General features: G+C 43.9%; 1 protein-coding gene across 1 annotated transcript in view; it reads right to left on the reverse strand.

The window, feature by feature from the left end:
• LOC144093949 (uncharacterized) overlaps window positions 1-15,412 on the reverse strand; it is a 96,841-nt gene that overhangs the window by 62,116 nt on the left and 19,313 nt on the right. Inside the window, exons 5-9 of the mRNA XM_077627721.1 lie at window positions 14,037-14,197; window positions 13,403-13,534; window positions 5,977-6,252; window positions 2,566-2,667; window positions 2,265-2,333 (exon numbers count right to left, since the gene is read on the reverse strand). Of these exons, the coding sequence (XP_077483847.1) occupies window positions 2,265-2,333; window positions 2,566-2,667; window positions 5,977-6,252; window positions 13,403-13,534; window positions 14,037-14,197 (740 nt within the window). The remainder of the gene's footprint in view (window positions 1-2,264; window positions 2,334-2,565; window positions 2,668-5,976; window positions 6,253-13,402; window positions 13,535-14,036; window positions 14,198-15,412) is intronic.

Below are 15,412 nucleotides of genomic sequence, written 5' to 3' on the forward strand. Positions count from 1 at the left end.
GAGCTAGATAAAAGATAAAGCGTTTAAGTTTATTCAAAGTTTTACCACATTCTGAATCAAATCACACAACCACCACATGCTAGGCATGTACTCGTAGGTTATTCCAAGTCACTTGAACGCGAAAGATACTTGAAACATTGCTTATTAACAACTCGTTGAAATAATAATTTGGGACTGAATGGTAAAGTTTGTTAGTGAAAACGAAGGTAACAGTCTTCCTCCTCATTTGTTAATTATTGCATTCAGCAAAGAAACCTGAAAATTAGTGAATACGGCAGTTGTGTTCCTGGGAAGGCGTTCATAGGACAATTAAAGAGGCAGTCACCAGCTTAGTGATAAATCGCAGATGTGCTGTTGCATCAAGAAAAATTAATATAAGTAATAAAACATGGGTTGGACAATAACTGAAATTTGAGGGACTGCAGAGGTTACATCAAATAAGGAAATTCGGCGTTTTGAACGACGCGAACTGAGGCCGGTAAAAAAACTGCAAATTTAATCAACTAGGCTTGCGTAATTAAAATTGCCTGGGAGTTTTTCAAAAGTATAAGAAATTGTTTTATTTGAAATTTAACGAGATGAATATTTTCAATGAATTAAAACACTATTATTCAAAATGCCAGGTAGTTTCTGAAGTTTAAAATTTCGTGAATTAAAATTAACAAATTAATTAAATATCAATCAACTAGGCTACTGTGTCATCAGATATACTGCAGAGAAGTTCGGTTCATTCCGCCACTTCAATTCTTATCAAACAAGTTCGGATTTTCGAAAGCTGCATACAATGACGAAAAGTGTTGAGATGCATGTTTTATGTTAAGCAAATTTCAATGTTTTGATCACTTTTACAAATACACAGTAAGAATTACAGTGCCTTAAATTGAACTGGCGCTTGAAATATCAAACAATGTTAGGTTTTGCCATTTGGTACATTTCTCGCTTTCAAAACTGGGATGTCGCACATGTCGTATCACAGTTGTCCATCGTAAACCCCCGTTCAACATCGCCCTTATGTCCGATGAACTCCTATGCTTGTAATGGTGTACGCCACGAGTACCGGCGCCGAATGTTTGCCGGTTCTACTGCCTCACGAAATCGTACATGATTTAGTAAGTGAAACCTCCCATTAGCAAATGGGTAGTTCAGCTCTCAAACCTATCGGCGAGCAAGAACAGCCCGTGATTAGTGGTATCTCATGCGATAAGTTGTCAGACCGCCAAAAATACCAATGGGAGTGAACGAGGCACATAGAAAAATCCCTTATTCCAGCATGCTTGTGAATGTGATCATGGGGGAACTGAATCTGAGGGAAGCACCCAGAGGCCTTCGCGCTTTTAGGAATGCACAACGTTCAAGCGCTTCTTCCTTCCTCTCCTTCGTCTACGTGGCTTCCGCCACGTGGCTTCGTCCATGTTCCTCAACGTGGTTACCGCTACATGGACGAAGACATAAAAAAATGAACATTGGAACATAGTAGAGGCATTTGCCCTGCATTGGACGTAGTCAGGTTGATGATGATGACGATCAGTGCACCTGGTTCTATGCGGTTGTGCGTCGGTGCTACGGGCGGTATTCATCATATGCTTAAAACGCACTCTCCTCTTCGGTGGAGGCCTCTAAACTTGAACAGAAAGTGTTAGCTGATTTAGCGCTGCCAGCGCAGCTTATTGAATGGCGTTCAAGAGCGATTCGTTTGAAGTCCAAATTATATAGGCGTAACCTGGTTCTATATTTATAGGCTTAGTATGGCAGGCAGTATATGAAAACTATTTAACACAGTATAGAATAAAGGCTTGTCGAATATACAATTTGCAATGAATTGTATTAAGCTTAAGTCAAAGAGTATATCGATGAAACAGTAAAACATAGTTGCCGGCATTCTGAAATTGAACATTATTACCCCAAGAGGTGAACAACGCAAACGAAATTGAATACATGAAAGTTAAACAATAAGAAATTATGTTCCAATTTTTCCAATTTTTTCAATTTTTTTGAAAGGTGAACAGTTTAAATAAATCAGAACACACGCCTAGCGATGTTTCCACGCCCTCCTTTGTACGAAACACCATTATTTGCGGACATGCAGAGCCATACCCAAAGCACGTTAGGCAACTTGTCGGGGCCCTTTAGTATGAATTCAGTAGCGGCCCATAAGGAGAATTCGTATTTCATCTCATTTAATAATGCTTATCTCCTACTTAACAGTTAAGTTCAAAACCTGTTGAATCAAATCATTTTGACGAAGCTGTCAGATGAAAACTTACCTCCGAGACCTGTATGTCCAAGCTAATAACTTGAGACGAACGTGCATCAGGTGGCGATAAGACGTAAGACTGAAAAAAAAGAAGAAAATAACTTGAGCAAACCAAAATACTAGTTTCCAGCGACTTAAAACATTTTACTCATAAAGAAGTTACGACAGCCATAAGAGGTTGCGTTTAAATCTCTCCACTCTTCTTGGTGATGCAAGCTTAAGACTAGCAACAGGCATGCAGTATGTGCCTTCCTACAATGAATGAATGAGACGCTTTTATCAAGATGTACACGTAAGGCGTTCGATATTACCTTGTCTACGAAGCACCACTCCCACAATGTCTTGACGCCATCCGAAGGCCAGTCGAAGCGCACAATGTCCCAAATGTGGCAAGGAATTCCACCTTTCACTGCCTGCAAACGACCATTGACTGGTTTGACGTTTTTTGCTGCCACCAGAGCTTTAGACGAGGAAAAAACACGACAAATTTTATTCCAGACTTTGCCGATTAGCCTCAACTTCTAGCCCCCAAACCGTCGAACCTAAGATCTCTACACTTTTGCTGAGAGTGCCGAATGACCAAATAGAATGAATATTCTCAGTCCTTTGTACAATGTTTTAAGGCCAGCCCGCTTGGCGGCGATCACAGTAGCGACGCACAACTAAGTTTATTGATTGCATAGCGGTTCGATTACAATCAGCTATTGATTTAAAGTTTTATTACAATCATTTGGTAATGGTTTGCACCAGCGGTGGTGCAATCGACTGCAACATGGCAGTGTCGCGCGCGCACCGACGATTTCACCCTTTCTAGAAGTAAATTAAATATAACCGCTGGCCGCGGAATGGATCACACGGCCAGCGGTGCTTTTTAATTTTAGCATGGTGTAAAGCACAGGAGAGAAAATAGAGTCGAAGTGCAACAGTGAGGAGGACAGTGGAAAAATGAACAAATAGAGAGACCTTTTGAGCATTGGAGGTGCTTATTAGAACCTGCCCTCTGCCATCATCTCATGCAGGAAAGCCGAAAAACTAAGGTGAAGTATTTTACTCAATTTTATAATGAACGCATTCCTTTACACCCAATGTTACTCTTGGGTGAAGATGCAATTGTTGACTCGTCTTGTGTGTTAACTTATTTAAAAGAATTAGGTGCCCACAGCTTCGCTTATTTTTTTTTGTACACCTCAGCCACATTATCCTTCCTGAGAAGAAGGCAGAGGTTTTTATTTGATTGGTTGGGAGGCTCAACATTCTTGCCCAACCAAGGATGGCTATGAGGCTACCTGGCCTTCTTTAAATTTTTTACTTTTAATCATTCATAGTTTTTTTCCTCTCTCATCACTGAGTAATACAAACCAATGCTTTCAGCTCTACACACCACTGGCGATTTTAATATTTCTATAAAATTCCTCAGAAGCGATTTTCCTACCTTATATCTTGAGCTTGGCGCAATAATGGCGTTAGTTGCCTATGCGCCATAAAACACAACACAACACAACCCAACGCAACGCAACGCAACAGAACACAACACAACTGTGCCACCATATGTGGGATATCAGAGGCGGCCACTGTGTAACTCCACGGAAAATCGTCTTTCGTGGTAGACTGCGGACCAGTTTTTGTTTACGTTACGAACTGCTTCAAATTCTTTGCTATTTAAGGAGACTCCGACTAGCTGTGTGCGGCGTATGAAAAATCTCTCTGGTTCCAATATGTCTCGAGGGATTTAGATGCGTAGTGTCTACGTGGACTATATTTGGTGCTTTCTTTATGAAGGTTTGCTTTAGTCTCACTAGACATTCTGAAAAATAAAAATTTAGGACCTAATTTCGTCCAAGTGGCTAATCAGGCGGCGAGATTTCTTGTTAGGAGCAGAACTGTCATTAAACAAGCAGGCGATAAAATATTGACGCGCTGTTGGTGGCTCCCTCTATGAGGTTTTTTTGTAGCGATAGCTGTGGCTGTGCCGCCACGCTGTCGCTTGGTTAGTCACGTGGTGCGGAGCAGCTGCCAGCAGCGCGGCGCCGTGGCTGATCACGTGGTTGGTCACGTGGTTGGTCCCGTGACCATGTTCCACTCAGCCAGCTGTAGCTATCGCGTCACTCCAGGTTGAACCAGAGCTAAACCGCCGCCAATTTTTTTTCCTCCCTGTCACTGCGCTCAAGAATGTGTATATTATTCTGAAAGCATTATTAGCTCAGGAAGACAACGATGTGCAACAAGTCCAGCACTTTCGGACAAAAAAATTTTGAACTGCAAAATTGTGAGATACTTTTACAGTAATATTGAAGCTAACAGTCCATTCTGATATGCAGGAATATAGTTCTTTTAAAAGTGTTTCCACCGATCGCATCGATCAGTTATGATCGCCATAGAAAACCAATTGGGAACGCTATTGACGATAGCAAAAAGGTTAAAAAAAACGATAGAAAGAAGGTTAAAAAATTCAAGACTGCCGATGGGTGATCTGTAGATTGATTGTTATATTGAAATATTGCATTATATGAAAAATTGTGTTCCTAAATGGTTTCCTGCTCAAAAATGCTTTTGTCCAGAATTGCTGTGTATGTGAGAGTGCAAGAGTGTGTTGCAATTTAACACGGGACGGGATCGGCTGCGGCGATATCATAGTGCTATCATGCAGTGGCCAGAGTAGTTGATCTTTCTTCGGCATGGTGGGCTCCAACCTCAGTCGCAGCATTTTTTTTTAATGCGTTGATGGTTTGGCTCGGTTAGACCTACGGCGGCGATGTGTCTCAACCCACGAATGGGCGCTTAAGAACTGCGCTCAGAAAAATAATAAATAGGTGATTCCAAAGAGAAAACGAAATCCCCACACTACTCATTTTCTCTCCAAGTAGGAAAAGTGCATCTACAGATGTAACGCGCAATCACTTTGCTATCCCTTCTTCCCCCCCCCCCCCCCGCCCCATTCCTCTCTCTCTAAGTACGCTCCCTGCCGAGGCAGAACTGCATTAAAGGACAACAGCTTTCGCAATCTCGAGAACATCCCTTTTAAGGTACATTCCTTGTAAAAAAATATACAGCCCAAGGGGTTTGCCTCCAAGCCGTGTAGCGGAGCTCTTAAGCATATTTGACAGTTCTAAGCTTGGGAGAGTTGAAGACATTAGTACCTCCTCCCTTCGTAAGATTAGGGTCCCTGAGCATGCAAGAGGAGCCGCGCTGCAGGGCTCAGAAGCAGGCCTCTTGGGCTGTATACTTTTGACAAAGACTCTACATATGTCTCTTGTGGCTCAGGTCTATGTAGATGACGTTAGACATTTTTAGCATAGCGCGAACCGCTATCGCTACCGCTTTCCGAGTACCGTGAGCCGCCACTGCGCATGCGCAGAGTGCCCCAAAGGTGCCAGATGGCGCCACGTTCCCGTCAACAGTGGGCAAGCCAGTAGTGCCGGGACCAATCAGCGCGTGCGCAGTGGCGGGTGCAGTGCGCGGTACGTGCTTTGATTAAACTATTTTCTTGGCAGGAAAAGTGACGTGACACTTAGCGCTTACCACACACAGCGGTAACGCCGAAGTACGTTGTAGAATGTCTCTAATAGATCTGTGTAATTCACTGAGGTGTCTTGCTAAACCCAAGAATATGCTTTCTCAACGGGTGGCACGCAAGAAAAGAAATGTAGCCTTCAAATTGTTTGTTAGCAGTATACGGAAATGAAAAAAGAAAGAAAATTTTGGAAAAAAATGAATCCACTTACTGGTTTCTTGTAGTTCATGGTCGCAGAACTGTTCTTCCCCACAAAAAACGTTTTTGATGTAATGTTCTTCATGTACTCCGGTACTATAATCATCTCCCTGTCTAAGGCGACTTCAGTGATGTTCACGGCAGAGCACACTACTTCGCTCTGGGTTCTGGAGATGCGATAAGCCATACCTTCCTTTCCAGAAAGGATTATAGTGCTTGGAGTTGAGGAAGTGATGTCCCGAGCGGCGTAGTCCAGCCTGTGCAGTTTGCGGTTCACATCTAGAAAACCCTGAAAGGCAGTAATAGAAAATGACACTCGTTTAATACTTTATGATAACGATTTCGAGCCCTATACGCTGCAGTCTTAATTTACTGCGGGATTGATTGGTTCTTAGCGGTATACTAAAGCTCTTCCACATTAAAATGTAAAGACAATTCTGTGTTTTCTGAGCCCTTATAGCAATTAGTCGCGGCTGCGGCATTCCTCTAAGCGTACGAGACAAAGGCCGCCACATGATGTGATTTCAGCGCGCGTCAAATAAATCTTGGTTGCGAAAATCCGCCCGGAACGCTTCAATACGTGGTGCCTCAGACCTTAGGATTGAATCGGTATGGAATATAACTACTCATAAATTATGGCGTAAATGACTCACAAAGCGGAATACAGCCGAGGATGAAACGGCAAAATGCGTTTTTGACTTTGCGTTACGCTTAGTTCGATGTCGACAAATGAAAGTTGATAAATTCGCTTTTACTGAGAGGCCGCTCTGACACTCAACTTATTCGCGGCTGTTGACCCCAGTAGGAAAGTTTTAAATGTTTGAAGGTTTTTGCCACATGGCGTATACCCTTGCAAAGCGGCGAACTTAACTACCTGAGAGTAAGTAAAACTCTTTAGCTCTGTTGCAGCTTACAGCAAATGGTAGAAACTCCGTGGCTTTTGTGCCTTTCGGATGTCTCCCTTCGCTCTCTTTCCAGAACATCTAATCTCTCCTTACGGTCAGTTTAAATAACATTGCGATAGAGGTTATTGCAAGACAACTTTTTTGAGGAAAAAAAAATAGGCGTATTGACTCAGATCCAGTGATGTGAGTGTGAACCTCAGTAAGACGAGCGAAAGCTCTTTTAAGGTACGCAGATGAAGTTAAGCCGTCGGCTCCGCATATGCAGCTGTGGCGAGGAGCAGCGAGTCACGTGATTCGGTAGTTGCGAGATCAGCGAGCGCCGTCGGCCCAACGCGCGCAGCTGTGACGAGGCGTGGCGAGTCACGTGGCACGACGTCAGAGCTAAGCCTCCGCTCCTCCTGGTTTGAAGGTCAAATTTCGTAGCCACATGACCTTGAGCTTCATACGGTAGGAGTAGAGTTTTCGCTCCAAAGGCCGTACGTAGGCGCATACTCTGGCTCTACAGCGACGTAGCAAATTCAAGACGCTTCCGAATTTGTTTCTAACGAATGCAGCAAAACGCAATTCTTCCAGCAAGTCATGAAACAAGCCATGATTATAGGAGCCGTCTTGGTTTGACGCTTTAATTGGTAGAGCTCTTAGGTTATGTATCGACTTTTAGTTCCAATAAGGCTTATGGCTGAACTAATCAGTTTAGCCTGTCCTTTAGAGCGTTCTATGAGACAGCTATTATAATCCTCTAGGCGCATAAAAATTAAGCGCTTCGCAGTTGTACCGCAAATCGCAATGAGTGCTAACCTTAAGAATTTTTTGTCTCAAGTGCGATTTCAAGCACAGCGACGCCTCGCGAAAGTGCCTTCCGTCTCTAAGAAATGCCGAACAGAAATTTCGGAGCGCATAAAAAATTAGAGGGTACACTTTAGCTCCGCCTTAAGCGTATGACGCGATAGCGTAGTGAGTCAACTCCCTACTTTATATTCATAAATCCCTGGGGGTCCCCATACCCCTCCTGCCGCAAGCCGCCGTGATGGCTCAGTGGTTGTGGCGCTCGGCTGCTGTCCCGAAAGACGCGGGTTCGATACCGACCACGGCGGTCGAATTTCGATGGAGGCGAAATTCTAGAGGCCCGTGTACTGTGCGATGTCAGTGCACGTTAAAGAACCCCACGTGGTCGAAATTCCCGGAGCCCTTCACTACGGCGTCCCTCACAGCCTGAGTCGCTTTGGGACGCTAAACCCCCATAAACCAAACACCTCTTGCCGCAGTGCTGCAGCGGTTAAGCGATGCGCCACTGCCCTGCCATGGCTGGTGCTTCCACCAGTGAGTCTTGTGCGGACCAGGTTGCTCTTCCCGAACGAGTAGTCATTAAGCGGCACCTGCCGTGGTGGGCAGTTTGCTTACTATCCCGTGGGATGGTTGTGATGACGCCGCAAGGTCACGTGACCTATGTGGCCCACCCGCCTCGTAGGCTGCTCTCAGGGGAACACCTGCCAGAGGCATGCTAGTGATTTTTCGCTCACAACGGTGACGTCGTCAACACCTTTGTCGCTGTCGCGTTAAAAGTTTACAACGACCGCTTGTATTGAAAGCGATTCAACGCATTATGGCCCTGTATGTCAGCCAGCCCCTCCTCTCTAATTGGGTTACTAGAACCATTTGGCGCGCATTTTCTGGTAGCAAGAACATTTTGGCGTTTTAGAACCAAAGAATGCGTGGACGGCTCGGCAGGACTACGTTAATGCAGCCTACGTCGCTATGTCTATGACTTCAGCCCAACAGGCATACATGTTTGACAAAATGTAAAAAAGGATGTCCCTCTATTGGTACACATAAGCCATGCAAGCCTCTTGCAATCAGGGTGAGGGGAAGCTTATGTTAAAGGTTAATGATGAGGGCTGCACAGCAAACGTATTCCTTCGCAGTAGAAGATTCAATGCCTAACAACTAGGGGTGTAAGGCATGGCGACACATTCTCTTCATTGTTATTCACTGCACGATTACGAGATATACTTAAATGATGAGATTCCGAAACTTCTGACATAAAAGTTGAGGTAAAACTCCCCACCAGCTTCCGATTTACTTATGTCATTGACCTGCCAAATAAGACTGGCGGGAGAATGGGGCACATTATTCAGAACCTAAACCGACTTATTGCTACGGCACACCTCGAAAATGGATATGAAGGAAACTAATGCTAAATGTGGACCAAAGAGGAATCTGACATCGTGTTTTTATCACTTGACCTCGATCTACACCCTTCAAGCATTCTTAGTAAGTTCGAGTTAATAATAATAATAATAATCTTTATTTTGCCATCGTACATTTGGATGGGAGGACGGCGGGAAAAAAAGCTGCTCGCAGGCAGCTTGACCAGCCCACAGCCCCTGTTTTTTTCTTTTTTTTGGCAGAAGAAGCACAACAATACATCAAATCTGTACACAATTTGGCACAGTATATTCACAGTACAAACAACAGAATAACATGAAATCACAGAAAATGAAAGTATCCGAAATCATGAACTATACATAAGGCGGAGATTTCTGTAAGGACATGAAAATAAATCAAACCCATCTAATTTGTAGGTGTTCAAAAGAGAGGGTAATGTGTAGGATAGGCGCTGTTTCCCGGTGTTCAGACGAGGAGTAGGAACTAACCACCGTTCTGCATATCTAGTGGGGTATCGTGGCAAATTGGTTTGCAAGTTTGCAAGACCCTGTAAGCTATTCAGATTGTGTCTTAATTCTGTTTTGATCTTCACGCTGAGTCGGTATTTATATAAGTTGTATATACTAATTACCTTGGCATTGTGAAAAAGGTCTGCAGTGTGGGATCGGTGTGATGTATTATAAACATGACGTATGTATTTTTTCTGTAAAAGATGTATGCGCTGTAAAATAGACGGTGCTGCGGTTCCACATACGAGTTGACAATAGTTAAGGTGCGAGTAAAAAAGTGAGTTATATAAAAGCAATTTGGTTCTCGTTGATAGCTGATATTTTAAACTGCCTACCAAGCCGGTGATTTGAGCTAACTTGAGTTACTGTCCTGTGTGGCTGATTTTCCTGTTCAATCATATTAAGCGTCCCGGCTCCCGCCTTCATGTATGAACTCACCTCCGAAAAGAGGAGCCGTCAGCCAACGCGGGCAGTTCCTTTCAGCCAGTTGCGGGGCGGTTTCGTTTTCGCTTTAATTTTGTTTTTTAGATTTTCATGAATAAATAGTTTCATTCGGAGACTACATAGCCGCAAATTAGGCCCACGCAAATAAAAATGCGTGTGCACCCTGCTTTCGCCCATCGCTACGTACCACTCCGCCGATGGCAGAGCGGCAAGCCGCCATGCGGCTGGTTGAAAGGCACTCCACGCGTTGGCTGACTCCTCCTCTTTTCGGAAGTCAGTTAAAAAAAAAAAAGCGGCGAAAGCCAAGACGTTCAATTTTATTTTATAGAAAAATCGGCCGCAGAGGAGAATAATTTAGAGTTTCTAAGAATGCTTGGAGCGTGCCGGTAGAGTTCCGGCGGTAAAAAAGACCAGCTCAAAATCCTCTTCACTACACCGTTAACAATCCGTTAAGGAAACTACCGATTGCGATAGGCAGTCAAGTATTTGAAATGGCTAGGTAGTAAATCTGTCTAAGCCAATTAGTGATCGGAAATTGAACCCCCGAGTGTTATGGTTCGGAGAATGAGATTAGGGTGAGACGCATTTTACAGGTAGTCCCAGGTCGTTAAAAACGCCTCAATAATATCCTCCACGAGGAAAGCCGGAACAGAAAATATATGAGTTAAATGATTCCGCGATTTTTTCCTGTGGGGCTGATACTTCGAAGCTAATGTATAGAAAATAATATTTGAGCAGTGAAGAGGAAGTGGAAAGCAAAGTTACAAACCAACACCGAGTTGACAGGCTTAAGCGGTCCTCGCGGACGCCAGGGGTCGCTCGCAGTACTGGAGGCTCCGTCGTCTGTTACGGTGCGCGGTTCGATTACCATGTCGTGATGAGAACTGCCTTTTATGTAGAGCTGTTCAGTCTGCCTACTCTGAACGAGTGCGTTAGTAAGCAAATGTAGTACATGCGGCAGCATGTCGGGCTCCATGAGAAGCATGTCTGAATCAGGGAAATGCCTAGCTTATTGAGCAACCTGTCATTGCGAAGGGATTAGGGTTTTATGGGTTTACGCGTTTAACGTCCCAAAGCCAGTCAGGCTATGAGGGACGCCTTAATGAAGGGCTTCAAAAATTTCGACCACCGGGGAATCTATAACGTGCACTTACATCGCACAGTACACAGGCCACTAGAATTTTTCCTCCATAGAAATGCGACCGCCGCGGTCGTGATCGAACCCGCACCTTTCTGGTCAGCAGACGAGCACCATGACCACTGAACCGCCGCGGCGGCTGTTGTAGGGTATAACCGGCATTGCAACACATATCCGTTGACACGCTTTAAAAACATCCTAGTTTGGAAATGGTGTTGGCTGTACTTTTTCATGCTGTTCTTAAATGTGCGCTCCAGATTGTAATGAACTGCTGCATTATAGGTACCGCGTGATATGAGAAAACTATTTTAGAAAGCTTCCATTACATAGCTTCTACGACCTGCATACCAACCAAATGCTGCAGGCCGGGGTTAACACCAGTACACACGTGTTGTCGCATTTAAAAACTACCTAGGCGAAACAGCACACCAGCAAAATGACAACAGATGACCCGATGGGACACAACACTGAGTTACAAACGATAGACTTATTTGGAACACCGCTGTCTAAGGATCAATGTGCATCACGAAAAAAAAACAGAAAAACAAATGGTAAGACAAAGCAAAACATTCTGCGCATTAGCAGATTAGCACAATCAGAATATGATGCTAGGAAGAAATCTTGTTCTCTCTTGTTTTCTTTTCGAGATGGCAACGGTAGGTGTGCTAACGCACCAAGTGCTACGCTTCATAATTTCAGAGGCAACAGTAATCTCTATAGTAAGGGTATATTTGCTGTAGGCTCGGCAGTTTTGAAACAGTGCCTGAAATGTGCAATCACGGCAGTGAATTCCAATGTTCCGGGCGGCGTTTTCGACATTATTGCGGTGCTCGCTATAATATGCCGGTCGTTAGTGCAACGAATAGTTTTTTCGGAGATAGGGTGGCTAATATATCTTCTGGAGGAAGGGGCTAACCGCAGATAAGAGGTGAGGTCCTTGTTTTGCAGTGTGCGTGACCCGGCTCCTGGCGATAAAAATTCAACGAAATGATTTTAATCTAGTGGACTGCCAGAAATAGCAAGTCGCAGGTTTCTATTTATACGTGTAAAGAAAAAAAGAAAATGACCGACGATTTAGCGCCGTTAGGCGAAATACAAATTAGGTGCACTAGCACTGTGTTTTTCACTTCGCTCTCAGCTTCAATTTGAAGGTTGGTTTTCAAGGTCAATAGGCTTGAGACAAAGACCGGTGAATTCGTTGAGGGGGGGGGGGGGGGCTTCGTGCTAGAGCATTAAGCCTCAAGGGCACACCTAAACTCCGCCCTAATGGCATGATGTGATTGCGTTCCTGGGCTAACGACCATATATGTGGTATTGATCACGCTCTACTTTACATTAATAAGTCCCTGGGAATCTCCACACCACTCCTGGTGCAGTGGCGCAGCTCTTAAGCGATGCGCCAGTGCTGCCCTGCGATGGCAGGTGCTGCCACCGTTGGGGCTTGTGAGATCCGCCTCTATAAAAATGGTCTATAGACAGTTTATAGACTTCTTATAGACTCTATGGCCTTCCGATAGATATTTATTTTCGTCTATTCACAGTCTGTCTACTGTCTATATACAAAGTTCTACTAAATGTGTATGGCCATAAATCTATAGATCGTCTATAGACTGTCTATAAGATTTGTATTGCCTATAGACTGTTCTCTAGTGCTTTTCTACAGAGAGCTTATAGACATTATAGACAGAAGTCTATGGCGAGTCTATAGATTGTCTAAAAATGTTTGTAAGAGCGGATTGCTCTTTCCGAACTACCTCTTACGACCAGTCAACAAATCTACTGCCACCTGCCACTGTGAACCGGTTGCTGAGCTTGGACGGACCGGACAAACCGACTACGGCGAAATGGACAGGTGGAGGCTTTAGTGCTCTCGCGCTAAACAGAATGCGTTAGCAGCCAAACGTTGCTCATATTCGAGGTTTACACACTAAAGTTCGTTACAATATGCGAGGTGATACTTTTAGGTTCGTGATATCCGAGTTCGTTTCATCAGAGGCCCAGAGACGAAAATTCGTTTATCCGAAGTGCCGTCCTTTGGTTCGGTATATCCGGCATATCCCGTTGGTTATATCAAAAGCGGCATGTTAGGGTTTTTTTTTATATCCGAGGTAGCGTACTTAGTTAGAATGGGCAATCTACTAAGCTCGTTCGTTCGTAGGTTGTCACCTGCCCACTGTAACAGGTTGGCCACCTGTCACTGGCTTCTGACGGACGGCGCTCACCATACACGCTGGTGCAGACCCTTCTAATGCTTACACATCAATAACACATGCTTGCCTTGACGAGGAAATGACGCTTCGAACTGGAGCTGTGAACTCGAGCGCTGTAGCGGAACACTCGCATGTTGTAGTACACAGGGTGTGGAAGCCCGTTCTTGCGATTGCCTTCGCATCGAACCCCGTCTGGAATCTGAAAAAAAAAACGTGTGATTAAATCGAAATTAACAACACTTAACGACTGTAGTTTTCTACGCTGCGATTGTTATTTTTTTAATAGCCGGAGAAATGGATGAAAATCAATAAGTGATAGATGATGGCTCTGGCTCTCTGCTGCGTTCAATACGTTCAATATAAGCTCGAAATTTAGACTATAGTACGCTTGAGAAAATGTGAAGCGTTAAACAAACACAACCTTCATCGGGCGTCTTGCAAGTTATTGAAGCGCGTGCAGGCTGATTGAAGCTAACGCTACGAGCCGTGCACGGTTGTCCAGAGGCTATGCTGCTCACATTTTCAAACCTCTAGCACTTATGTATATGAACATCAATATTTCATATATTAAATATGAACATCGTCGCTGAAAATTAGAACGAAAATTACTATATGCTCTGGTCACTTCAAGAAAAGCACGATATGCGAAGCTCGCCTAAAAGCAATATGACGAGAGTTATCTCTTATCAATGCTGATTTACCTCTAGCAGTTTACTCTGAAACCGCTTGCCGATGAAATCAAAGTTGAAGATGCTCATTGTGATGCTTTCACTGGCGAACACTTCTTTCTGAAATATGAAATGTGCTTGCAAGGGCACTTGGAGCGTTGCTTCTTCTGGGATGTTCATAGCCGTTTGTAAGTCTGGAAAGTAATAATAAAAATGTTATGTAGAATGAAGGAATGAACTATTTGGCTCTAAAAAAACGAACACAAGCAGCCCAATGCGTCCAGAGCCGCATTTGTCCAATTTCAGACGCTTAACGAGTACAAAACATCATCCTTCGCACTGTTCCTTTGAGTGCATATGTGAATATGTGCTACGATCAATTCGTCCTGGGAAACTGCTCAGGTAAAAAGGCAGAACTTCTTCAGTCGAACCCCAACGACGATTAAGAAAGGGCTTTATAGATGACCACTTTCAGCAACTGCAGACATTTTATTACTATTGCGCGTAATTTTGTTGGATAAATTTGACTATTATCTGATAAATAATTAACTTTTTTTCAATTTGCAGACCGGTGTGTATATTTTTGTCTCGCACTTGAGCGTCTGCATTCAGCTCATTAGCATAGCCCTGTTGAGAATGTGTTGCTGTTTTTATGATGTTCATATTGTAGAACCGTACGTAATTTTTTTTTTTCATTGCTAGGAGGATTTGTTCAGTTGTCCAAAGTATGCCGCTGATGCCTGGTAGGCGACTAGGGTAATCAATCTGATACTGCAGCTTTTCCCTCGTCTTCCTCACCGGTGTTCAAAATAATGGAGTAAAAAAATATATCATGCTGCTCGACTGCAGCTAATGCACTACTCGAAAAGACCCCGTCTTTGATGACGGATTCTGTGATGAAAGTTGGATTCGTTTTTGTTTAAAAAATCAAACGGGCTAGTTTCGTCCCGAATAGCACTGCGCCTCATATCTAAGGTTGGTAACTACGTAAGCATTGTGCTTACCAAGCCCAGCTGGGGTAGAAACAGAGTGCGTTTTTCATTCAGCCTTGTTACTTTACCGCTTGAATATGCCGATAGTTTCTTTGGAAGTTTAACATGTTCGTTTGACCAGTGTTGTCGGTAATGCGTTACAAGTAACGTTACAAGTAACGGCGTTGCCGGTCACGCGTTACTTTTTTCGGTAACTTAGTAACGTACTCGTTACCATTTCGGAACTGTAACGGGCAACGTACTTACGTTAACATTTTTCGGTAACGTGAGGTGTGACCTTACTAGTTACTTTTTGTTCCAGTTGTGACCCACTCCGCCCCCTTTTTTTAGAAAAGAAACGCGCATAGCACCTAAAGTGATGTAAATAAACAAAATGTGTAGATGCTCTCGACGACCCATGTTGGGGCTCGCATTCAT

The sequence above is a fragment of the Amblyomma americanum genome, chromosome 6 (genome assembly GCF_052857255.1).
Source record: "Amblyomma americanum isolate KBUSLIRL-KWMA chromosome 6, ASM5285725v1, whole genome shotgun sequence".
Lineage (NCBI taxonomy): Eukaryota > Metazoa > Arthropoda > Arachnida > Ixodida > Ixodidae > Amblyomma > Amblyomma americanum.